At 49.6% G+C, this 23,193-nt stretch overlaps 3 protein-coding genes across 9 annotated transcripts; all 3 read left to right on the top strand.

Annotated features, from left to right (window-relative positions):
* The first annotated feature begins 48 nt into the window (after positions 1 to 48).
* Positions 49 to 4,440, top strand: syngr1b (synaptogyrin 1b). Of its 2 annotated transcripts, none has more exons than XM_085912105.1 (4): positions 49 to 392; positions 2,133 to 2,370; positions 2,447 to 2,592; positions 3,357 to 4,440. In XM_085912105.1, the coding sequence occupies exons 1-4, from the start codon at positions 291 to 293 to the stop codon at positions 3,585 to 3,587; spliced, it is 717 nt and encodes a 238-aa protein (XP_085768231.1). In that variant the 5' UTR covers positions 49 to 290; the 3' UTR covers positions 3,588 to 4,440. The 2 variants fall into 2 exon arrangements, with proteins under 2 accessions (XP_085768231.1, XP_085768232.1); XM_085912106.1 differs by lacking the exon at positions 3,357 to 4,440 and adding an exon at positions 2,747 to 2,908 and having other exon boundaries at positions 59 to 392.
* A 392-nt stretch (positions 4,441 to 4,832) lies between these two features.
* On the top strand, positions 4,833 to 8,824 carry tab1 (TGF-beta activated kinase 1/MAP3K7 binding protein 1). Of its 2 annotated transcripts, none has more exons than XM_085913127.1 (11): positions 4,833 to 5,109; positions 5,491 to 5,621; positions 5,700 to 5,853; positions 6,178 to 6,273; positions 6,589 to 6,691; positions 6,934 to 7,050; positions 7,135 to 7,246; positions 7,314 to 7,458; positions 7,536 to 7,749; positions 7,826 to 7,979; positions 8,074 to 8,824. In XM_085913127.1, exons 1-11 carry the CDS (start codon positions 5,077 to 5,079, stop codon positions 8,294 to 8,296), a joined length of 1,482 nt encoding a protein of 493 aa, XP_085769253.1. In that variant the 5' UTR covers positions 4,833 to 5,076; the 3' UTR covers positions 8,297 to 8,824. The 2 variants fall into 2 exon arrangements, with proteins under 2 accessions (XP_085769253.1, XP_085769251.1); XM_085913125.1 differs by having other exon boundaries at positions 4,848 to 5,109; positions 8,071 to 8,824.
* Positions 8,825 to 9,925: 1,101 nt separating this feature from the next.
* On the top strand, positions 9,926 to 23,042 carry mgat3b (beta-1,4-mannosyl-glycoprotein 4-beta-N-acetylglucosaminyltransferase b). Of its 5 annotated transcripts, none has more exons than XM_085912647.1 (5): positions 9,926 to 10,228; positions 17,607 to 18,000; positions 18,133 to 18,743; positions 18,849 to 19,131; positions 19,230 to 23,042. In XM_085912647.1, the coding sequence occupies exons 2-5, from the start codon at positions 17,608 to 17,610 to the stop codon at positions 19,710 to 19,712; spliced, it is 1,770 nt and encodes a 589-aa protein (XP_085768773.1). In that variant the 5' UTR covers positions 9,926 to 10,228; position 17,607; the 3' UTR covers positions 19,713 to 23,042. The 5 variants fall into 5 exon arrangements, with proteins under 5 accessions (XP_085768773.1, XP_085768772.1, XP_085768771.1 ...); XM_085912646.1 differs by lacking the exon at positions 9,926 to 10,228 and adding an exon at positions 11,793 to 12,338; XM_085912645.1 differs by lacking the exon at positions 9,926 to 10,228 and adding an exon at positions 15,960 to 17,366 and having other exon boundaries at positions 18,136 to 18,743.
* Positions 23,043 to 23,193: the final 151 nt, after the last annotated feature.

The following is a 23,193-nucleotide window of genomic DNA, read 5'->3' as shown; positions in this document are numbered from 1 at the left end:
CAAATTGTGACGTTAGCAAGCGAGCGCGTGACTTCATGGAGGACGTGCGCGCGCCCGCCCGCCCGCCTTGCGCGTCCCGAGCGTGACACCGGCTTGCGTGTAGAAAGGGAGACGTCCATCACGCGCACCTTTCGCCCAACACGAGGATTTTTATCTTTTGGAGGTGAAATCAACTCCAAAATAAATATCAATAACTAGAAAAGGTGTGAGGTGACGAGTTGGAGGGATTTGTCGGGGGCTTGATCCAGCAGCGAGCCAAACCAGGCGGGGGCGGAGGGGAGGGGGGCGCCATGGATGGGATGCAGGCGTACGGAGCCGGGAAAGCCGGAGGAGCCTTCGATCCGGTCACCTTCTTCCAGCAGCCTCAGACGATCCTCCGCATTGTGTCGTGGGTGGGTGAGCGAGCTCCATATCCGCGTAGAATGAAAGCAATCATCCTGACTGTTCATTTTCAAAGACTCTGACAAGGACGGACGGACGGACGGACGGCCAGCAGTAAACAAACATGGCAGAAAGGGAGCGTCCAATTTCACATTAGAAGCATCAAGATTGTATTTCTTTGTACTTTTCAACAAATGGAGGGCTTTAACATTGGTCTATTATTAGGTGGCAGCCAAGCGGTTTTCCTACTAAACAAGGCTAAATGAAGCTTCCTCTTCTCACCTTGGCTTAGTTCCTCGCCCCAGAGATGGCCAAATATTCCATTGACCATGAAGCGGGCAGACGATGCATTTCCCCCCCCCAAATACCCAAACGGGCAACTTTGCAAATGCAATCAGGAATTGATCATAAAAGAAATGAATTTGGACCCAGTGGTACGTACTGTGAATGCGCTTGCTTAGCGACACAAAAGCAAACATTCTGACAACTGCCCGTTAACATTCGCTAGCACTGGCATGGCGGAATTTACATGTTGGAGTTCTCATCCTGGGTTATGGTTTGGACCAAAGGTTGGGGTCAAATCAGGTTGTCATCGAATTGAATTACTTTTCAAATCGAGCGATGGCTCAATGCAAGTAAAGAGTAAAGATACTTTTCAAGGTAACAACAAATTAGGCTTGGAACACACACACACACACACAGTCGCCCGCCCTCCTGATGCTCACAAGACTGAAGGCCCTCATGTGGTCCTTCCTGCACAAGACCTCCTTTCATCCCTGCTGGGATTTTTTATTTTTTTTTGTAGTGGGTTCTGACACAAAGCCAGGAAAGGCTCGATGCGAGTGCGCCGGCCTGGACTAAAACATCACATGGTCGGCTTAGCGCAAACCAGGAATGTGTCGGCTCGCGCGTTGCCGAGGTTTGGGGCTTTTTATTCTTTGTGCACACTGGGCAAGACCCGCTTGGGGGTTTTGTTTGGGTTTTGAGCGAGGATTCTGGTTTTAAGTGAAGCTTTAAAACCAATGTTACGGTTTCAAACACTGGTTAAGGTTTAAAATTTGGGTTTCAAGCCTTAATTTGCAGTTTGGGACTTTATGTCGAGTTCTACGCCAGTTTAGGTTGGTTTTTTTATTCTTCAAATTTGGGTTTGAAGCTATAGTTAGTGTTTTAAACAGCAGTCAAGTGACAACTTGAAGCCTTGCTTTGGATTTCCAGCCTCGGTCAAGGTTTCAAACGGGAGTTTTTCCGAGCTCAACCTTCACTGTTGTCATTCTTCTTCACGCTTGCGTGCGAGTGTCCACTCACGACGAAGATGGCGGCGTTGATGATGCAAGTGCCCGCTCTATAAATAGCCGCGCTGCCGCCGCTGCCGCCCCTCAGCCAATGGTCCTCATCGCCCCGCCTAATGAAGAAGCAAATGTCGTGCGAGGAGGAAGGACAGGTGGAAAGCAGAATGACGTAGCGTGTTTGCCCTTCACGCCAACCCTAAAAACCCTACCCTCAAAACCCTAATCCTGTCTTGAAATCCGTATCTAAAAACAATTTGGGGAAAAATTGACTGCTCGCAACCTTAATTTAGTGAAGGCTAGCTAGCGGCCAAGCTAAGAAGAAAGCGCCTTTTGTTTACAGCTCAGCCGCAAATGTTGAAAGTGTTGAAAGAAATGTGGCGTGACGCGTAGCGCCACGTCGCCGCCTCAGCTGAGCAAACGCCACGGTGACGAGACTCGGCTATTCCGCCTTCCCCGTTGCAGCTCTTCTCCATCGTCATCTTCGGCTGCATCGCCAACGAGGGCTACATCAACAGACCCGACGAGGTGCAGGAGTACTGCATCTTCAACCAGAACCAGAACGCCTGCAACTACGGCGTCTTCATGGGCTCCGTGGCCTTCCTGTGCTGCGTGGCTTTCCTGGCCCTGGACGTCTACTTCCCGCAGATCAGCAGCGTCAAGGACCGCAAGAAGGCGGTGCTGGCTGACATCGGCGTGTCGGGTAGGACGCTTTGTCCAAAAGGGCGCTCAATTTGTCGGGCTTCCCGTTCACCGGCCGTGTCACTTCCTGTCGGCAGCCTTCTGGTCCTTCATGTGGTTCGTGGGCTTCTGCTTCCTGGCCAACCAGTGGCAGGCCACCGACCAAAACGACGACCCGTTGAGGGAGCGCGGGGACGCCGCCCGAGCCGCCATCACCTTCTCCTTCTTCTCCATCTTCACTTGGGTACGTAACAAGTGGGGCTGGTTCAGGTGTGTCAAAGCTGCGGCTGTGGGGCCATTTTGCGGCCCTCTGGAACGAAATGAGCAGTCCCGCCCACTTTGGCGTGCCAGTGTTTGATCTCCATCCGTGTGTGTGATGCGCATGTTGTTCCCGACAGGGCGCCCAGGCGCTGTTCTCCATGGAGAGGTTTAAGAACGTGTCCTTTGAAGAGGAATACACCAAGTTGTTCCCACCTCAACCTCACCAACCGCTTGTCTGACGCTGCTTTTTTTTTTTTTTTTTTCCTCTCCCCCAAAGCATTTTCCAAAGCTTGCATTAAAACGACTGCGTGAAGCTTTACAATATTTCTCTTCCGTGATTTTGTGACGTGAGATGATGAATGTGAACGACACTTTTTTTCTTGCTGGCAAGTAGCGCTTGCATCATAATGAGTCGTAGCCCTTTCCTTCACTTTTTGTTTCCTCTTGCTGTCCCTATACTTTCGTCCGGTGATGCGTTGGCAAAAAAAAACAAAAAGAGTTTGCGAGCGACGATTTGTGCCAATTTATGCATCATGTTCCTGCGCAAGTGCAGCCGGGAGATGCTGAGCCGGGGAAGAAAGCTTCTCTGGCGTTCCTGCTGCCACTGACTAACAACTCACGGACTTTCTGTGCTTTTCCCGCCAACTAATCAGTGTTTTCCTTCTCTCTCCTTCTAACACACCTTCATCTGTCGCTTCTTCTTCGCATCCTCTCCTTCACGTCAAACAACCGCTCGGCCTTCTCAAGGCGGCGCAGGGCTTCCTGGGCTTCCAGCGGTACAAGCTGGGGTCCGACTCGGCCCTCTTCTCGCAAGAGTACACGGACCCCAGCCAGGATGCGGCGGCCGACGGCGGACCGTACACCTCCTTCGGCGGAGACGACCTGGAGAGCCCGCCGGGCGGAGGGGGGGGAGGCGTCGGGCCGGCGGGAGACAGCGTTTTCGACGACACCGCCGGATACCAGCGTCAGGACTACTGAGGGAGGTACACGACAAATGGGATCGCTTTGGTAGAGAGGTCCTCTAGACCAGCCATTGTCAATTGTAATATTTTGACAAATAAAAGGAGTTATTTATTATTTAGACTTGATTTATTTTCCAGCTAATTTGGTGAATAACCTGCCTAGCTGGGATTTCCAAAATAGACATCATAAATAGCCTGCATAGGTCTATCCTCCTTCGGGGCAAGACAAAATAATTTTTCCGCCAAAGCAGTAGTCCCTGAGTTGCTTCTTGATTTTAATTGAAAATTGATTTGAGTTGAAAAGTCCTGCTCTAAAGTCACTTTCTGTTGAAATAAACCACACTCCATCCGTTTTCAGACCAAATTTGACAACCCGAATCCACTCTCGCTTTATAAGCAGAGGGATTTCATTGAGAATTTAAAAGACCATGCGAAAATACCAAACTTACCTCAGAGGAAGTACTATAAAAAAAGACTTTTATATACTGAACTCACTAAACACTCACTGACTTTAACATAAACAGCTTACGTATAAGACTGCATTGCTGCATTTTAAACTAAATATATTTCAATAGTGTACGTAAACAAATAGTTCCGTAGATGGGTGTTTGAAATTATATCACTTTATTTTGGGCCGTTATGGTATCAGGAAAAAAAAAAAGTGAAGAGAAGGAAGATTTTGGTGATCTGTGTGCCTCAACCTTTTCTGTTGTGTCAGGAGATGTTTTTATTTTGGGCTCATAATGTGTGTACACGTACATTTGTGTACTTTATACTGTAGACGTACACGTGTGTGATGTTGCCTGTCGAATATGTTAAAATAAGAAAATGTTTTGGATGTTGCTTTCGAGTTCAAGCAATGACAATAAAGCCGGAAGAAAAGGTGTGTGTGTGTGATGTAGCATTTTTTTTGTCATTATCTAAATGGAGCTCTGATACTATCATGCGTGCGTTTCTAACTTATTTGGAAGTAAGCCAACAATCTGTATAGCATTCGGAGTCTTATTTATTTTTTTTTTTTTTTAAATGAGGTGCGTGTAGAGATTTTGCAGTTCTAACTCTTGTCAGGCGGTGGAGGTACTGGCCAAAAATCAAACGCCGACTCCCAATCCGGAAGTGCCATTTATTGTTTGTTTGTTTGTTTGTTTTTCGCCTCGTTTGAAATTGAAAATCTTGTCATGTGGCAGAAAAATGATAAATGAACACGAGTAATAGCATGTAAATGTCATGAACATTTTGGAAAAGATCAAACTTGACTCTGCTGATGTCTCCTTAAGGAGCTATCGGAAATGATAGACTTCAAACTATTGTGCCAATTATTAATGCAATAAAACATAACTGGAGTGATTTGAAACCCCTCATCAATTATTTAAAACCGCTTATTAAAAAAAAAGGTCCGGTCGTTGTCGCCGCAATGTGAAAACATCCGTCGAACAAAAGACCTGCTGTCACTCGGAAAACCAGCATCTGGAGCTGTACCTGAACGCAACCTGCCCACTTCCAACATGGCGGCCCAACGGAGGAATTTGAAGCAGAGTGTAAGTGTAAACTTTGTGCTTCCTCCACGTCTTTGGCGAATAAAAGGTCGAATGTTAACGCCTCGTATGTCTTGTAATATACTTTACATACTCTGCTTGATTGGTGTTATTTGTTCTTTTGTACGTTTCCGGGTGTTTTTATGTAGTTCCGCCACACAAGCTTGCGCTAGCTAGCTATGTGGCTAATATACAAGCACGACTACCAGGTGATAAAAAAAAACCTTCCAAACTGGTTTCTAATACGTTGATTGAAGGGTAAATGTCAAGCTCCAATGCTCGTGATTCGTTAGATAGAAGAAAACTGAGAAGATGAGGACGTCAATCCAAGTTTTGGGTGCCTTCATTTGTTAATGTGATGCTGCCTGCCCCTTTTCCTCGTAGCATCAGAGTTGGACAGACGACCTTCCTCTGTGCCAGCTCTGTGGCGTTGGCACTGCACCCAACTGCGACTATGGCCCCGATGGCAAAAGCACGCAGAGCCACCCCAATGAGGACACACATCTCCGTTTTAGGTCAGATGATTGGAATTTTTCTTTCAAACAGCAAGCCCGAGTGATCCCTATTCATCTTGCGCTCTTCTTTTTTTCCAGGAGCGAGGAGGGCTGCTCCCTGTACGGCGTCTTCAACGGCTACGACGGCAGCCGAGTGGCCAGCTTTGCGTCGCAGTGTCTCACGGCCGAACTCCTGCTGGAGCAACTCAGTGCCGACCACACGGAAAGCGACGTGCGCAGGATTCTCACGCAGGTTGGTGCCGTACCGCGTACACGCAAGGAAGGAAGGAAGGAAGGAAGGAAGGAAGGAAGGAAGGAAGGAAGGAAGGAAGGAAGGAAGGAAGGAAGGGTGGGCAAGGCAAGTCTCACACCAAACAAAACAGCCGCACCTATGAGGCGCAACAGTCATGGTGTGAAAGCAGAATTTTTGAAAGGAGTTCTCAATCGATAAAATAATTATTTCAAGCTTGAAACAGATTTTATTCCACCGCCGTGTCGGTGCAACTGATGCCGATCGTTGACGGGCTACGTTGTTCTGTTGCCGTGACAACGTGTTTCGTTGATGTGGTTTGTGCAGGCATTTGAAGCGGTGGAGAAAAGCTACCTGCACACCATCGACGACGCTTTGGCAGAGAAAGCTAACCTGTCTGGCTATATGCTACCGCACAGCGAGGTGTGTTCCCAAAGTCGACGGAAAAAAACCTTTGGCAACAAAAACTGAAAATGCATTAAAAAAAAAAGAAAACAAACTGAAAGTACCTGTCGCATTTATATTTAAATACATCTCATCTGTATTTTCATAAAAATAAAAACAGAAATGTCACAAAATTTTTAAAAAATCTAAAAACGAAGCAAAATGAACTGACTTAAAAAAAAAAAAAAAAAACTCTTAACAAAATAAAAGAAAAACTAACTATAATGAAAAAGAGAAAAAGATTTGAAATGACCCTGACAATAAAAGTATTGTATTTTTGGGGGGCCTTGACAGAAGGTGCAGGAGCGCTTGAAGGAGTTGGAGCAGGAAGTGTCGGGAGGAGCCATGGCCATCGTGGCGCTCATCCTTAACAACAAACTCTACATCGCCAACGTCGGTATGAATTGGCTTTCTCTCCAGCAGGTGGCACACTTCCAATCATCTTGAGCAGGACATGCTCCACTCAGCCATTTTCAGGGTGTCCAGAAGGTTTTAAAAAGAACCAAAAGTCGGCAGTCAAAGTAGCTCACACGTCAGTACTGCCCTGTACGTTGTGGCACAAAGCGGTACTACACCAAAGGGGAAAATTCAAACAACCAAGCGAGTCTTGGCCAAAATTGCGATATTTGTATTCCTCAGGTACCAACCGAGCTCTGCTGTGCAAAACCACCAGCGACGGCCAGAACCAGTTCTTTCAGCTGGGCCGACCTCACAGGACCGATAACGACGACGAGCTGCAGAGACTGGCCGCGCTGGGTGAGCTCAACTTTGAGTATCCCGAGTTTTTGTCTACCCGCCGTTGCTTTCCGGTAATGGTTCTCCCCTTCGCCCTCATTCCAGGTTTGGATTCGGCCCGCGTGAGGCAGGCGGGCCAGATCGCCGGACAGAACAGCACCAGGAGGCTCGGAGACTACCGGGTCAAAATCAACTACAGTGATATTGACTTGCTCAGGTACACTCCATGTCATATTTATCACGGATGATTCGTTTTTTTCTCAAAAATTGCGCATTTGCTTCAGCGCGGCCAAGACGAGGCCCATCGTAGCCGAGCCGGAGATCCACGGTAGCCAGTCGCTGGATAGCGTCACGGGCTTCCTGCTGCTCATGTCGGAAGGACTCATCGACGCCCTGGAGTGCGCGCACGGGCCCGAGCTCGTCAACAAGGTCAATAAAGTGCCCTCGGGGTCAGATGTTGAGTTGCAAAACATTGCAAAAGTGTTTGAGCTCCCAATGCCTCTTAGGAAATCGTGGCCATGGTGGCGGCCGAGCTGGCGCAGCAGAGCACCCTGGAGGCGGCGGCCCAGTCGGTGGTGGACCGCGTCAAACGGCTGCACCACGACGTCTACACGTCGGGCCGCCAGAGGGCCACCTTCTGCTCCCGCCACGAGGACATGACCCTGCTCATCCGCACGCTCAACTACCCGCTGGCGGACGGCGCGCCAACGCCCACGCAAGGTGCCTCCCGGCTCAACTTGAGAAAAAACAAAAAAAAACGGCTCTGAATGGCTTTTCCCGGCCCCCCGTTTGTTAGGCGGGCGCATCTACCCGGTGTCGGTGCCCTACTCCAACAGCCAGAGCACCAGCAAAACCAGCGTCACCCTCTCGCTGGTCATGCCCTCGCAGAGCACCCTGACCAACGGGACCAACACTGGCTCCACCTTGGAGGAGAGAACCCCCACGCCCGGGTAAGGATTCGTCGCATTTTGATCCAACTCCAGTTGCGGCTAGTCATCCACGTCCCTCGTCCTGACCGGCATTCTTCTTGCGTGCGGCCAGTAGCCAGAGCCCCACGGCCACGCTGCAGTCCACCAACACGCAGACGCAGAGCTCCAGCTCCAGCTCGGGGGACGGCAGCCTGTTCCGCCAGCGGGGCAGCCAGGCGGCGCAGCCCGACGAGACGGGACGCGTGCCGCCCTACGTGGACTTCACGCAGTTCTACCGTCTGTGGGGCGGCGAACACGGCGACGGACAGATGGCTCAGGGCGTCCCGGGACCTCAGTGAGGCCGGCCGGACGGACGGCGTGCCTGGCCGCCAGCCGGCGTGCGTGGCCGCCAGCCGGCGTGCGTGGCCGCCAGCCGGCGCCGCAAAATGGCCAGGAAGCCTCGGCCGCTTGGAATTTTGTTGCCCGTGTTTGGATTCCTACAGGGATGGCTCCAAACGGTTTGTGCTCGCCGGCCGCCACCTTCGAGGGGCGGACTCGCTCGAAGGCTTCCGCAAGGGACAATGGCTGTGATACACAATCACTTGGAAAATATCCAACATTTTTTTCGCCCACATCGAGAAGACATTTTTGGCCGGCGAGTAAATCCGAAGGTATTTGCAAGTACGTTCAAATGTGGATTTGGACCCCGCGGCTCGTGTGTCTGACCAATATTGGATATACCTAATATTGTGACCAGTAGGTATGGCTCAATGCGATGGCTTGCAAATGATATGACCTGGACTTGTTTTTACATTTGAATGGATGCTCAATGTCCTTTTTTTTTGTATTCTGATTCTATAATAAAGATATATGTATAATACATCACACATGTTGAGAGACTCTTGGCAAGTTTGCTTTGGAATTGACATTTCAGGCTCCATATGCTTTCTTCAAAGCAGAAAATGTGGTTGTCCACCCAAAAAATAAGATCAATAAGTCACCTGAGGGAAAAAAGGCTTGCATTTTGCGTCTATTTTAGACTCAATCCGGCCATTTTTATTGTCAAGAATTTGAAATGCTGATTCATTTTGGGCATGATTTCAAGTGTCAGCTATTCCTGCTGTGCTGCTTCCTGTTTTTTAGGCAGGAAGTGAAAAGGGTGGCGGACGGAGCATTTCGATAAAGACAAAATTGGCCAACACACTCGCCGACATCTACCGACTCCTGATCATTTGAACCACCAAAACAAAATCCCGAAGTAACTTGAAACCATTATTGTTCAGCAATGGCATTAGGAAAAAAAAAAAAAAAAAAAAACATCTCATCAGCCAAAGGGCTGGAGTGGGACTGGAAGGCCACGCGTGTAGCTAATTGCTCCGTTTAGACGCAATTGCTGTGTTTCTTTCCACTCGGGCCGTAACCCATTTCTTGAAAAGTGCCTTTGATTTGCCTAATTGGCACTGGATGAGGAAATGGAGAGATGTTGGAAACGTCCCGGGGGATTGTAGAGACCAGGTCAAGTCGCAGTTACGGCACTCGATCGGATTGGTCGCTTTCAAGTCTGATCGCGCTCGTTAATTGCAATTGGCGAGTGTCGAGGCGGGACGAAGCGAAGCCTGCCGTTTTGTGCGCCTTCAAACACAAGACTGGCCTAAACATTTGCTCCAAACTCAAAGCGTGGGGGTTCAAATGCAAATAAAAAAAAATATATATATACACTTATATATATGCCTGGCTACATTTTGGCAGACCAAAAAAGAAGATCACATTTGCAAGTGGGCACAGGTTTTGTTCTGATTTCCAGCTTGCCCAACAATTGCAAGATTTCACTTCATTTTGCGTTTGTTTGCAAGTTGGAAGGTTTTGTCGCTCGTCTTGTTTTAACCTGCGCTCGCTTTATCATCGTTGAACTTTTTGCGGCCAAATAACCGATGAGTCGGCAAACATTGAATCCATTTCAGCCGTCCCGGCAGGCAGGCAGGCAGGCCGAGACACGTTTGGATGACACCGTTCTTTCTTTAGGATACATTTCTTTGGCTTGATCATAATCATTGCAGCGATTTTCCACTTCCTCTCTCCTCTGTGACAATTCAAAACATGACTTTTGCACGCTCTCTAAACAGGTGTGTAATATCTGCAATTGGCCACGAGCTCCTGTTAGGGCGTGCCTGAGAGTACAAAGACACACACACTACCCTCTCCGTCTTTATCGTTGATCCGAGTCTTCTGGGAGCAACATCGAGCCAAGACGGTGAGGCCTTGAGCCCAAGACGAGGCGGGTGCTCGCAGAGGTAAACATTTTGGATTATTTTGTGCATGTGAAGGACACCATCTGCTGTTGTGATGAGCTTGAGAAGTAAAGACAAGTGATGAGGTCTGGTGTTTTGGAGCGGCGGTGCGCAACCTGCGGACCAGGGGCCATATGCGCTCCGTCGTTACATAAAAACAAGTTCCAAAAATATACAAATAGAAATATTCCACCAAAACACTCTTGACAAAAAAGAAGTTGGTTTTGAAAGAAAGAGCAGAATGAATGCTCCCTCCCAGCCAGCCGGCCAGCCATCACTCTTTATCAGACACGCCCATTTAATTAACACAGGTGCCTTCTCTTAGACGATCAATCACCTTTTTCTGTCCACAAATCAATCAATACATGAAATCAAAACAAGAAGACCAAAGCGGCTGCAGACCATCATCATCATCCTCGAAAATAGAGCAAAACAGAAGTAATCAACCCTACTTGGCTAATAAATGGGGAGCTGTCCAGATCACATCCGTACAAGGATGAGGAGCAAGCACACCTTCAAAAATGGCCGGGTCACCTTTTCGAGCTCATGTCTTATCTCGGCTTGTATTGTGGCGAGGTCGAAGGTAGGGTTGTAAAAATGGCCGCATTATCGGCGGCCCATACGGTTTTCATGGCAACAAAGGGTCCAACGGTGCATCTATTAAACATTAGCAAGCCCGCGGGTCAAAAGTGTCACACGCTTGGCACCTTTCCGAGACCCGCCGCTGGCTTTGGACACGTTCTGTGCCTTTTAATGTAGTTTGGTGATTTTTGATTGAAGTCTGAGTGCACGACTTCTTCGTCTTCAGTTCATGCAATGTAGGATTATTTCAATTGCATGTACGAGACCAACTTGGTCGTTCCTAGGAAAACCGGCGGTGTATAATATTGGGTTAAAAACATACACACACATTCAGAAAAATACAAAAATATTCAGATGTCAAAATGTGGAACAAAAAAATGCACATTTCTTTTTCGGAAATCCCCCAACATAATAAGTTCCGTTGTTTTTTTTCAAGCCCGGATATATGTATATATTCCCTCCAGGGTCACACACTCTGGCCCGTTAACCACCGCTGGAGGTCAAAAACTCAATCCAAAAAGTCCCAAAAGAGTACTGGGCTGCTCATATGGCCATCATGTGTTGTGTGTTGTGTGTGTGTGCGCTTCTTCTTGAAATTCTTCTTGAATCTTGGGTTCATTTCCTTCCGATGATCACATGCTGTTGAGGTGTGGGTCTGCATGTTATGGATGGTGTGTCATATTCTTCGCCATATTTCGCATTTGGGCCAATATAGGTCACCTCGCCATCATCACTGTGAGGAGGTGGAGGCAGGGAGGGCAGGGAGGGCGTCCTTCCAGATTTGACTGCTCCGCTCCTGATCACAGAACCAATCACATGGACGTTTATTGCTTGCCTCCTGCTTTCCATTCGCCAAGCAAGCCCCTTCTCATATTTCTGCCCCCCAGCGCCTGTGGTTGGCCCCCCTGCATCCACCCTTCCGTGCAGCCCCCTCCCTTGCTCTCCCCTCCCCTCCCCTCCATCGCTTATCCGCGGCAGCGTGACGGGGGAGGCGGAGCTCCCCTCTGGCTGAGCTGCCTCTGCCTCTGCCGCCGCCGCCGCCACCGCGCCGCCCCGCCGCCGCCTTCACTCGCCCGCCCGCCCTCCTTCCAACCTGCAGCGAAGATGATCCGTCGCCGCTGAAGAGCAAGACGAGACGAGCAAGGACTAGTTTTGCCTTGTGTTTGCTTTGCACGGCGGGGAAGGCAGGCCAAGGCCGGGAAACACGCACCCAAATCGGCCCGAGAGGACGGCGGACATCGGCGGTCGACACCCCCGCGAAGGCGCCCCCCCCCCTTCCCACCGCGTCCCGCCTCATCCCTTCCATCCTCGCGAATTGGGAAAGAAGGGATTATAGCCGCGGCCGCCGTCGCCGCCGTCGCCGCGATTGACGATCCCCGGATTTGCAGCGTTCCTCCCCGGCCTCAGCAGGGTCCTCCCTCCCTCCCTCCCAGCCGGGGATGCGGCGCCTTGTGCGGGACAGAGTCGGACGAGCAACCGGGCTCTCATCCGCAGTGGACCCATGAAAGACATCTGACACGAGCACAGATGGGTAAGAGGAGAAGATGCGTGCAGCGTGCGCGTGCACGCGCGCGGGTGCGCGTGATGATGATGATGATGCTGCTGCTGCTGCCGCTAGATGAAGTTGACTTGATCATAACAAGAAGCGCAGATGGCCTGCATGCGCTGCCTTGCCGTATCGAATGAGGTCTTCATAGCACGGTTTGCTTTCCAAAGCATGTTTCCCAGCCAAGATCATTCAAACACATTGAGACAGTCAGTGCAGGAGCAATGGACCAAAGATAAAGATTGGATGGATGTACACTCCCCCACAGTCAATCAATCCATTTTCTTTTCTTCTTCAAGTCACACATGTATCATCTCAAAAAGCAGGATTGCAGAGGATTGGATGTTTTCTGCTGAAATCTTCTCAAATGCTCAAATGATTGGAAAAGAAACACAAATGGGCTTCACCCAATTTGTGCACCAACATGCTAAGCTAACCCGGCTAATGGCTTCCCATCACATCCTGCTTTTTTGAAGCTGTGTTCTGGCAGCTCCACACACACACACACACACACACACACACACACACACACACACACACACACACACACACCAGGAAGCTGGCTGCGCTTACGCTGTTCCCGGAGAGAATCAAAAGACAGGGCTTTCCACTTTTTGGAATGTTTTTCAACAAGTACATTTGACTTTGGCTCACACAAGCAGATTTTTGTTGTGTTGCTCCATCTCCTTCCTGTTGTTTTGCCCTCCCGCTGACCCTCGAGCGCTCAGCCGGAGCGTCCAAACACGTGAAAGCCGTTGCTGTCCTTGAGCGAGCGGCGGCGTCGCCGTCGAGGCCTCGCTGATAACATTTGTCTTCAATGGACGTATTATTGCCACGAGCAACCAGCCGCATAATTGGCTGATTTAATTAAGTAGTCGCCTGAGACGCTCAGGTCCCGGAAGAGAGATACAAGTCCGATAGAAGATGTTTGAGAAGTGCTAGTCAAAATTTGGCTCGGCAAGGTTTGGGTAGTGTTTTGAGAATCCAGGCCTTAAAGCAACGTGAGTGGAGACCCACCCAAAAGGTCTCGGGAGGCCGACCGGTAATTAGGTTTGAAATTGCCTTGAGGCTTATTTTTGGCCGCCTGGAGTTTTAAAAAAAAATCCCCCCCCTGAATCCAGCTTCATTTGGTCGGCTCGAGAAGCCCCGCCTGAATGGAACCGTGTTGAAAATGGCTCTTGTTTACTTCCTGTTTGGATTCCATTGGGAGCCCAGTTTAAAGTAGTAGAAAGTCAAGTGGCTCACAATTGATTTGGGTTGCTCGACAATGACCTCTTGGCAAAGTGGTGGCAAAGTGGAAGCGGGTGCAAAGATGCCTCTTTTGCCAAAGAGAGGAAAAAGTGAAATTCTCTTCTCGCTTTTTGGTTGACTTCCTGTTTTATAGGCCGCTTTTTTATAGTGGATGCAAAAGAAACATTCAGCACACTGCCGCTCTTTGTCAAGGTCACGTTGTGGTCTGAAGGGAAACCAGCCGTCCGACCTTATCCCTTCCGCCGCCATTGGCCCGCTCCTTCTTCTTCCTCCCTCCCTCCCTCCCTCCCCCCTTTTCTAAATAAGCCGCCCCCACCCCTCACTCCTGTCAGACAGCTCGCCCCAGTTTAAGCGTGGCCAAAATAGAAAAGCGCCCTCCTTGACGGTGTCTCCTCCTCCGCCATGTCCTCGCTCACCCGTCGCTGAACCCCCCCCCCCCCAAACTGGCAGTGTCGCTTTACAGTGGATGAGAAATGCCAGGCTCAGAATGTTGCGCCATGCAAAGGAGATCCAACAGAACACAACCTTTTATGTAGAAGGAACTGAACACTCCCCGCCCCCCAAAATCATATTACGCGCTGTCCCAACTAGAACTTTCTATGGTGCTCTTTTGTGTCTCTCTATCTCTCTCTCTATCTCTCTATCTCTCTATCTCTCTATCTATCTATCTATCTATCTATCTATCTATCTATCTATCTATCTATCTATCTATCTATCTATCTATCTATCTATCTATCTATCTATCTATCTATCTATCTATCTCTAGCTAAAGAGATTGCTAGCTAGCTAGCTAGATTGTTTGTAGGCAACTGTCTGCAGTCCTTTTTGAAGTTCCAGCAAATGTGCCTTGTATTCCAGTGTGAGGTTGTAGCTTTTCGCCCCTTTGCGCAGTTTTCCCCATGAAATGTGCAGTCGTTGTAAGCTTGAAGGTCAACACACACACACACACACAATTAATCAAACCCGATTAGTTGGCCGGCCTCCGACGAGGCGTGCGGCACCATTTCTGAGTGAAAAATACCACACGTTGTTTTTTTCGTGCATGTGGCGACTACGGTTAATCGATAGCTACTAGCTCATTTGATCACAAAGTGGAGGCCAAGACGGGTTTAAGCCCCGAGCCACGTCAGCAATTGTGCTGAGCATGTTTCCAATTTGTTTGTAAAAGGGATTTGTCCAAACAACATATCCCGCCCGACGCTTTTAACGTTTCTCTAATATGCCAATATGATCTTTTTGAGTCCCAAATTGGAAGCACGTGCTGGAGGTTTTTCAACCGTGCAAGCCAGGCCCACACGTCTGCTTGTGTTATATGGCAAACATTCCAGGAATTTGGACCCTTTGGGCTATAATTCCAAGCGCAGATTACCATCAATAAATAGCTGGCCTCGCTCGCTCGCTGGCTGGCTGGGCCTGGCTTGTCCTTTGCCGTCACGGTGGCTGCGCTGCGCCTTGGGTGTTGTGCTGGAAGGGGAGGCCCGCCTGCCCGCCTGCCCGCCAGCCCGCCTGCCCGCCAGCCCGCCAGCCCGGCTGCCCGTTTGCCCGCCCCGACGCCTTTGGGCCTGCCTGCCTGCCACCTTGGTTCAATTGAGGTCCTGAAGACTCAGTGAAATTTGCTAGGCATGTTTGTCAGGCGTAGAGCCACCCAAAAAAAAATCTGTGTCACTGCCGTGTTCTGAGTGTCAGTTTTTGCCAAATGCTTTGTTTGTTTTGTCAGCCTGAATAATGTCAATATTCAGAGCCACACCTCATCAAGCAGGTATGCCTCTGAAAATGTGCCCTTTAGCAGATTTTTTTTTTTTTTGCTTCAATCCTGTTTTACATTCCTTTTGCTTGAAGGAAAGTCTTTTTTTCTTTTTTTTTTTTAAAGACTGTTTTACTGTCCCGTGTTTGGTTTGCTGGTGTGGCTTTGAATTTTCAGTCTGCCCCCAAAGTCAATTTCCAATGGGAACGTGAATCCAAAAAGTTGTGTTGTCTCCCGTCGGCATGATCACCGGATTGTGAAAGAGTGCTGAGGTGGGGGTCCTCACTTCACCGTCATGGCGCCTCCGAAATACCTTTATCAAGGATTAGATGTGTGTGTGTGTGTCCTTGTGTGACACACACACACACAGGGGATGCAGGAGTGATTCAGCACTATTGGCCCAAATGTCAAGTGAATAGACACCATTGTATTTGCCACTGCGCTATCTTGGAGACTGCTTGGCTGGCCAACACACACACACAAACACACACACACACACACACGCCTGGAAATTTCCTATCAAGTATCACCCAGCGCAAGAAAAAATACACGCACGTCAAAGATCACAGCGTGTTTTGTGAGCAAACAGTAAATGGCTTGAAGCAGGAACTTTGATTTTGCTGTGTTGCAAACGTGTTGCATCACTAACCGTCTCAATCCTTTTTCATTTGGCACAAACATTCCAGGCTCCTTACGAGATTGGTGTTTTGATTTGGTTTTTTTCCTCGAAGGCAGCACCTGACTTCGAATTGAATAGATGGATTGAGAGGTATAGCAGAGAGCGAGCTTCACGGAATTCTTTTAAAAAAAAAACAACGTTTTTTTCCCTCACAAGCACACGTACAATTGGCATCCACGCATTTGGATTGTTGAATGACCTGGTCAAGGCTTGACCTCACACACAATGAGGGCCACTGTAGCGGAATCAAGAGCAGTCTTGTTCCTCTGTCTCACATGCACGCCCACAGCAATGGAAACATGTCAACACAGGAACCAGACATGATCTCCACCATGTTGAAAAAGAATCTACTTCTAAAGTGGAAAGACAATGATGTGTGTGTTGTGTCCTGTGCTACTGTAGTTTGCGCGCACAAACACGCGCTGTGTGAATGAATGAATGAATGAATGAATGAATGAATGAATGTGCGTGCGTGCAGCCAAATGCTGGGAGAATGCAAATGAAGCTCCTCCGCCACGAAAACAGCTGCGCCGGCGGAAACCTCCAGTTGACTTCACGTCATTCAAAAAAGCCAGTCAGAACAGTAACATTGACACGCTTTTGGGATGTTGCTTCCGAGGTTAAGCACGTCCGTCCCTCCGTCCGTCCGTCTGGGTTGGCCTCAATGATGCGTTCACTGCCGTCATCGCAAAGTAGCCGCTTGTTCACCGTCAGGCCAAAGTGTCACTTTAGTTTTGTAACTCTAAATGTATCTTCATAGGCGTTTGTCTTACCAGTTCTACGGTGGTGACAAATGAAGATCGCAGAAAATCAAAGTCAGCCAACTTTGTGCCTGTCACGTGACGCCACCATTTCCCACGCTCCTCCGACGTCGACCTCGGCGGCGCTCCGCGATGCCACTCGGCACGGAAGTCTGCCAAAGTGGGAGAGCCACGGCCGGCCGCAATGTCAGTCAGGCGCCAAAGCAATTTTTGGATGCTCAAAAGAAGATGTTCAACATTGACGCCTTTGACTCCAGATGTTTATTTGCATATTTTGATTCAGACTTCCATGTCGTTCTTTTCGTTTGAATGAAGACCTTGTTTCACGCGCCTTTGTGGGGCTGGGCGCGGTCACCACGGAAGCACTTTAGCGCTGGCCTTGGATTCCAAACACAATCAAGTGAACAATGCTCCAATGGGTTCTTTTGCTTTTTTTCTGTGCTTCCAACTTTCTCGAGTTGTCCGGCTGGAGGGAGAAGCGTGTAACATATGATGATGCCCTTTATATGTATAAGACAACGCATTGAAATAAGACCGAAAAAGTGGGAGTCGTCTTCTATTTTCACTTGTGCCCAGGGGTAAGTTCAAGGTTGCTGTGCCAGTAGATAGTGTCGACTGTCTGTCCACTGTGGTGGCGTTTGTCCAATCGCGATTTGCTTGGCGTGCGGCAAATGTATTTTCTTCTCTCCATCGATGACTTTGGTTTGGTGTGTATTTCCTTTTTGCCAATAATTCAGTCAAGCGATCAAAAGTGAACCACGTCTTCCCTCCTGTATTGCACTTTTGGCCAAATTATTATTATTTTTTTCTTGTGTCAGGATGAAAATGCGGCGGCACAGGGTGTTCTTGCTGTGCACGGTGGGCCTGTGCGTCATCTCCTTCCTGCACTACTACAAGGCCCTCCACTATGTGTCCCTCCTGCGCGAGCTCTCGGCGCCGTATCCCAACATCAAGTCCATCGTGGTGGCCGGATTCTTCTGGCAGGAGAAGGGACCCGGAACGGGCACGCCGCTCAGCCCCGCTTCTCCCGAGGAGGCGCCCCCGCTGCCGGTCCTCCGCCCGTCGCTCCCCAAAACCGGAGCTTCGGCCGAGGCGGAAGGGACCGGCGCGGTGGCCGGCGCCGGACTGGAGATGAGGATCGGGGAGGTGCCGGCGCCTCCGCACCCTTGGGAGAAACCGGACGAGAACCCGAGGGGGGACCTTCCGAGTCCGGTACGAGCAGCAGGTTGCCGGGGAAACTAAGACGCAGCCTGATCACCTTTCTTTCTTTCTTTCTTTCTTTCTTTCTTTCTTTCTTTCTTTCTTTCTTTCTTTCTTTCTTTCTTTCTTTCTTTCTTCATCCAGCAGCAACTGGAAGACGGCCTTCCCCTACGGCATCCCACCCACCCGACCGCCGACCCGGCCCACCCGGCCCACCCGGCCGCCTTCCTCAAAAGCGGGCCGCCCTCGTCGGAATCCATGGGCGACCTGCACACCCGCACTTACCGGCTGCGAGACGACAAGACGCCGTACTTTGCCCGAACCCGAGCCGGGGCGCTCTGCTTCCGACAGGGCACCGAGGTGGCCGGACCTAAAGCGGGCGTCGGCGCCGGCGGCGGCGGGGCGGCCGCCGGCACGGGCCGTCGCAAACCTCTGCAGCTCCAGCAGCGGGCCTCGGCGGCGCCCAAGGCCAAGAGCCGGGCCACGCGGGGCGGGCGGCGGCTGGTGAAGTGCGTGTGCCGGCCCGGCTGGCACGGCCCCTACTGCGGGGTGCCCACCATGGTGTACCACTCCAACCTGCCCACCAAGGAGCGTCTGACGCCCAGAGAGTTGCCCCGCCGCGTCATCAACGCCATCAACGTCAACCACGAGTTCGACCTGCTGCACGTTCGCTTTCACGAGCTGGCGCAGGCCGTCGACCTCTTCCTCGTCTGCGAGTCCAACTTCACCGCCTACGGCGAGAGAAGACCTCTCAGGTGAGCGCGCCTCCTGGAGGAATGGCAAAATCAGCGGAGTTCCAGATTTGAGGTGACGACAGCCAACTTTTTTTTTTCTTTTTTGCCTTCCGCCGTACGCGGCAGTTTCCTGCGTCTGCTCCTGAACGGCACCTTCGACTACGTGCGCCACAAGATCCTGTACGTGTTCCTGGACCATTTCCCCGAGGGCGGGCGACTGGACGGCTGGATCGCCGACGACTACCTGCGCACGTACCTGACGCGCAACGGCATGTCGCGGGTGGAGGGCGGCCGCCCGGACGACGTCTTTGTCATCAACGACGCCGACGAGATCCCGGCTCGCGAGGGCCTCCTCTTCCTCAAGCTGTTTGACGGCTGGACCGAGCCCTTCGCCATCCACATGCGCAAGGTGAGCGCGGCGTCGGCACCGGCCGCTCTGGGACCCGCCCGAGTCGAGCGCACTGTGACTGTGTGTGTGTGTGTGTGTGTGTGCGTGCGTGCGCGCAGTCGCTGTACGGCTTCTTCTGGAAGCAGCTGGGCTCCCTGGAGGTGGTGTCGGGCTGCACCACGGGCATGCTGCACGCCGTCTACGAGGGCGACGGCATCAAGCTGCGCCGCCGCGAGTACTACACCATGGCGGCCTTCCGCAAGTACGAGAACGACACGGGCCACATCCTGGTCCAGTGGTCCCTGGGCAGCCCCTTCCACTTTGCCGGCTGGCACTGCTCCTGGTGCTTCCCCCCCGAGGGCATCCTCTTCAAGCTGGTGTCGGCCCAGAACGGCGACTTCCCGCGCTGGGGCGACTACGAGGACAAGCGCGACCTGGGCTACATCCGCCAGCTGATCCGGAGCGGCGGCTGGTTCGACGGCTCCCTGCAGGATTACCCGCCCGTGGACCCCAAGGAGCACATGTACGCGCCCAAGTACATGCTGGACCACTACCAGCGATACCGCTACCTCCTGGAGAACCCCTACGCCCAACGGCGCTGACCCGAGCCTGGGAACCGGAACGGACCGGATGCAACCACTGGATTTACGCAAGCGCTCCGCTCTTTCTTGTCGTTTCGTTTGGAGACTTCCTCTTCACGCACACGCACACACCCTGCTCAAGGACGGCACGTGCACCTTCCTTGGTGTGTGTGAGCGAGACGGACTACTTCTGGCGTGTGTGTGTTTGTACCAAGGAGCCATCATCAGACCTGAGGAGGTGTTTGCTGTGATTTGATTGCACCCACATGTGTGTGTGTGTGTGTATGGGGGAGTGTGCGTGTACTAATCCGTTGTGAGTCACCAGTGTGTGTGTATGCGTGCGCTTTTGTATGTTAAAGGGAGCTTTTGCTGTGGTTTCCACCCCTTCATGAGAATTGCAGGTGTGTGTGTGTGTGTGTGCCAATCATGTGTGCGCGCGGCAGGCCAAAAGAAACAAATGGTACGTCCGGAGAAGATGAGCGAGCGAGCGAGAGAGCGAGCGGGCAGTTCCGTGGGCGTGTTTTGTTGATATCAAATCATGTTTGTCACGCAAGTTCAACCATGGCGCCCATGTTGACTGCGGAAGACAGCAAAGGACACTTGCTAGTTACCATGGTGACAAAAAAAAACAGGCCAAGATGGTGCTTGCTAGCTTAATAGAAGACCAGCCAATGGTGAATTACCATAGTGATAGAAGACAGGAAAGTGGTTACCATGGTGACTCTGAGTTGATCCATATGGTTGAGCATTTGTAAAGAAAGGATGATACGCATAGGATGAAAAGTGCTTTGGTTGCCATGGAAACGCGGCAATCACGGCAAGAAATCAGAGCTGAGAGGCTTTGGGGCGCGCAAGCAGCAATCAAGCTTCAACATCTGGGCGTTAGCGCAGCACGCGTGACGATGACCCCCGTGACCGCCGTCGCCGCGGCAACCGTCCTCACCACAAATTCCCAGCGTGCCGATGGCGTGATGTCATCAAGTTAGCCTTCAGCTTCGGAGCCAATGTTGACATCGACAAGAGCTTTAGTTTCATTGGAACGGCTTCTTTTTGAACAAATCAAGATTCTGAAAATGATAAGGTTGTAGAAAATGAAGAACTTGTTTGGCTCTTCCCTTGTTTGGGCTACCTAACCTGAGATCAAGGAGTCTCGCCCATATTGAATGATTTTTTTTTGCGTGTGCGTGTGTGCCTGCAATTCTCATGTGCTATTTCTCCAGTTCACCTTAAAACAATCATATCATGGTGGAAGTAGGAGGAACGACGGGGAGGGAAGGGAGGAAGTTCCACGCAATCATTGATTATTTTTGCACTTTTTCTGTCTTGTTTTGATGAAATGTGTGTGTGTGTGTTTCTATTTAAATTGTTTTGAAATGGCATCTACTTGGCAGCTTGATATTTAATAAGTGTTTTGAGGTGTGCGTGTGTCAGCCTGCTGTTGGAATAGACGTCCACTCACTCACTCACTCACTCACTGACTCACTCACTCACTCGTGCGTCTTTTACCTCCTCCAAGGCCATTAAGTAAGCAATCAATCAATCACTGAGGCTTGACTTTTTGTTGCTCCCGTGTCTCGGATGGCACGGTTTTCCCGCATGGCTCGCTGTGATGGGCCGTTTTCTGATGCATTTAGCAGCGTGAATGCACCTTATTGATTTGTATTAACATTGGGTCCTTAACAGGGTTGTTCTGTTATCTTTATACTATTTTTTGTTGTTGTTGTGTGAAAATGTGTTCTTTTTCCCATCTTTTTGTACGAAGCAAAATGTGTCGAAGCCAAAGTGCGGTAGCATCGACAACACGCTCACACACACACAGAACACGCACACACACGAGCCCCTTTGGCACTATTCGTTGGAGCGCCAGTCAAGTCAACTTCTTAGTGTGACCCCAAATAGGTCGTAGAAGTTGACCTGCAAAATGTGGTTTCCCTTCCCACGGTATGTGTGAAAGGTCGTGACAGGAAATGTCCACTGGTGAATTTCCTGGAATCAAATGAAATTTCCGACTGTGTGGTGCAGTGTCACTGTGTCAAAATTGCTCTTTGCTGGTTTCCGCGTGAAAGGCACATTTTGCGGAGGCTCTCGGCTGTCACGTGGTCATTTTGCCGTGGGAAGAGCCGAGCCACATCCATTTTCACTGGCTTTTGTGTGAAAGGGGCTACTGTTTGTCGCTGGCCAATAAAAAGATCCAAATAGTGACAGCTTTATTTTGAAAGCACGTGTGAAATGTTTGGGGAGGTCTAATTGCAACATGTGTACCCTCTTTGTACATCCCTGCACTGATTGTTCAAGCTCACATAGTTTTATTTTTTTATATCTTTTTTTTTTTTGTCTTGTTGATTTCAGTGGAGTGTGTACTTGTGTGTATGCGTATGTGTGCGGTCCAGTGGCTCGGTGTTCCAAGAGGAAAACCTCCACACACACAAAAAGGGCCTGGGGGGGTAAGATACTTTCAAACAAAATAATAAAAGACTTTTGGGGGGTGATGGGGAAAAAAGGAAAGAGAAAAAAAAAAGAACATTTCTAAGTGAACTCGAGTGGTGTTTACTCAAATGACGTATGTATGTTAATCATCATCAACCACGGAGGTTCTATGGCAAAGATGTAATAAATTAATTTCGAAATTTCAACCATGTTCTGATGATGCTTTGGTGACCTGAGATTTTTGGGACGCTTTCCTATATAAAAATGATCTTTTTTAATTCATGCTATTTGGTGCATGTCAATATGAAAAACGTTCCATCTCTGTCATAATAATAATAATTACCTTTACACTTCACTGGTTATAATGTTTCAAAATTATAGTAGTGATGGAACTGCATCCCCAAATATGATCTAATGTTAAAAATGCATTAGAGTGGTAAAAACAAAAAAAAAGAAGCAGCGTTGTAATGTATCGCACTAGGTGTTTTCTTGCACCTCTCAGCGGTGAAAGAGTGAAAAGAAAAACATGCCATATTGACGTAATGCTGAAAGGTGACCGCATGAAGTCGCTGGCGTAACAAAATATGATACCACGTGCTCAAACCTATTGGGACGCCATTGCACAAAGTTTGACCCTTTCAAAGTGCTCTGTGAAATCAACAAAGATGGGGTGAAATGAGCATTTAAAATGGAAAGTTACAAAATCGATGTGTTTTTCGATTTTTTTATTCCGACTATCGAGCGAGAGAGAACAGTAAACCGTGTTGGACTTGCGATTGACTCCATCGGTGGTGCTCATTATTTTATAAGACGTGGTTTGCGTGTCAGAATCAATCAAAAGTCATCTGTGAATTATTCCCACGCATGGGCTTTTTTAAGTGGATCTAGAATTTTAAATATTGTAAAGTTGTATAATGAAATAAAAAAATCTCCATGCAGTGCACGTTGTTTACTTATTGTACAAATATACTGATTCGAAAGAGGGAAATATTGACATGTTCTATGAACATCTCACTGTCATACTAATGTTATATTTCTAAGTGTGCGTGCGATTCTCGTAAAACTTCTTTAAAAC

Source organism: Syngnathus leptorhynchus, chromosome 5 (assembly GCF_054491065.1).
Source record: "Syngnathus leptorhynchus isolate UIUO chromosome 5, UIUO_Slep, whole genome shotgun sequence".
Classification (NCBI taxonomy): Eukaryota; Metazoa; Chordata; class Actinopteri; order Syngnathiformes; family Syngnathidae; genus Syngnathus; species Syngnathus leptorhynchus.
This window is presented reverse-complemented; position numbering and strand designations above follow the sequence as displayed.

Excerpts from the sequence above, each read along its gene's own strand:
- mgat3b (XM_085912644.1), top strand. The coding sequence starts at position 17,278 with ATGATGATGCCCTTTATATGTATAAGACAACGCATTGAAATAAGACCG. Across the intron at positions 17,367-17,606 it reads ATTTTCACTTGTGCCCAGGG|GATGAAAATGCGGCGGCACA; the intron begins GTAAGTTCAAGG and ends TTCTTGTGTCAG. Across the intron at positions 18,744-18,848 it reads GGCGAGAGAAGACCTCTCAG|TTTCCTGCGTCTGCTCCTGA; the intron begins GTGAGCGCGCCT and ends CGTACGCGGCAG.
- syngr1b (XM_085912105.1), top strand. The coding sequence starts at position 291 with ATGGATGGGATGCAGGCGTACGGAGCCGGGAAAGCCGGAGGAGCCTTC. Across the intron at positions 393-2,132 it reads TCCTCCGCATTGTGTCGTGG|CTCTTCTCCATCGTCATCTT; the intron begins GTGGGTGAGCGA and ends TCCCCGTTGCAG. Across the intron at positions 2,593-3,356 it reads TCTTCTCCATCTTCACTTGG|GCGGCGCAGGGCTTCCTGGG; the intron begins GTACGTAACAAG and ends GGCCTTCTCAAG.
- tab1 (XM_085913125.1), top strand. The coding sequence starts at position 5,077 with ATGGCGGCCCAACGGAGGAATTTGAAGCAGAGT. Across the intron at positions 5,622-5,699 it reads GACACACATCTCCGTTTTAG|GAGCGAGGAGGGCTGCTCCC; the intron begins GTCAGATGATTG and ends CTTTTTTTCCAG. Across the intron at positions 7,459-7,535 it reads GGCCCGAGCTCGTCAACAAG|GAAATCGTGGCCATGGTGGC; the intron begins GTCAATAAAGTG and ends AATGCCTCTTAG.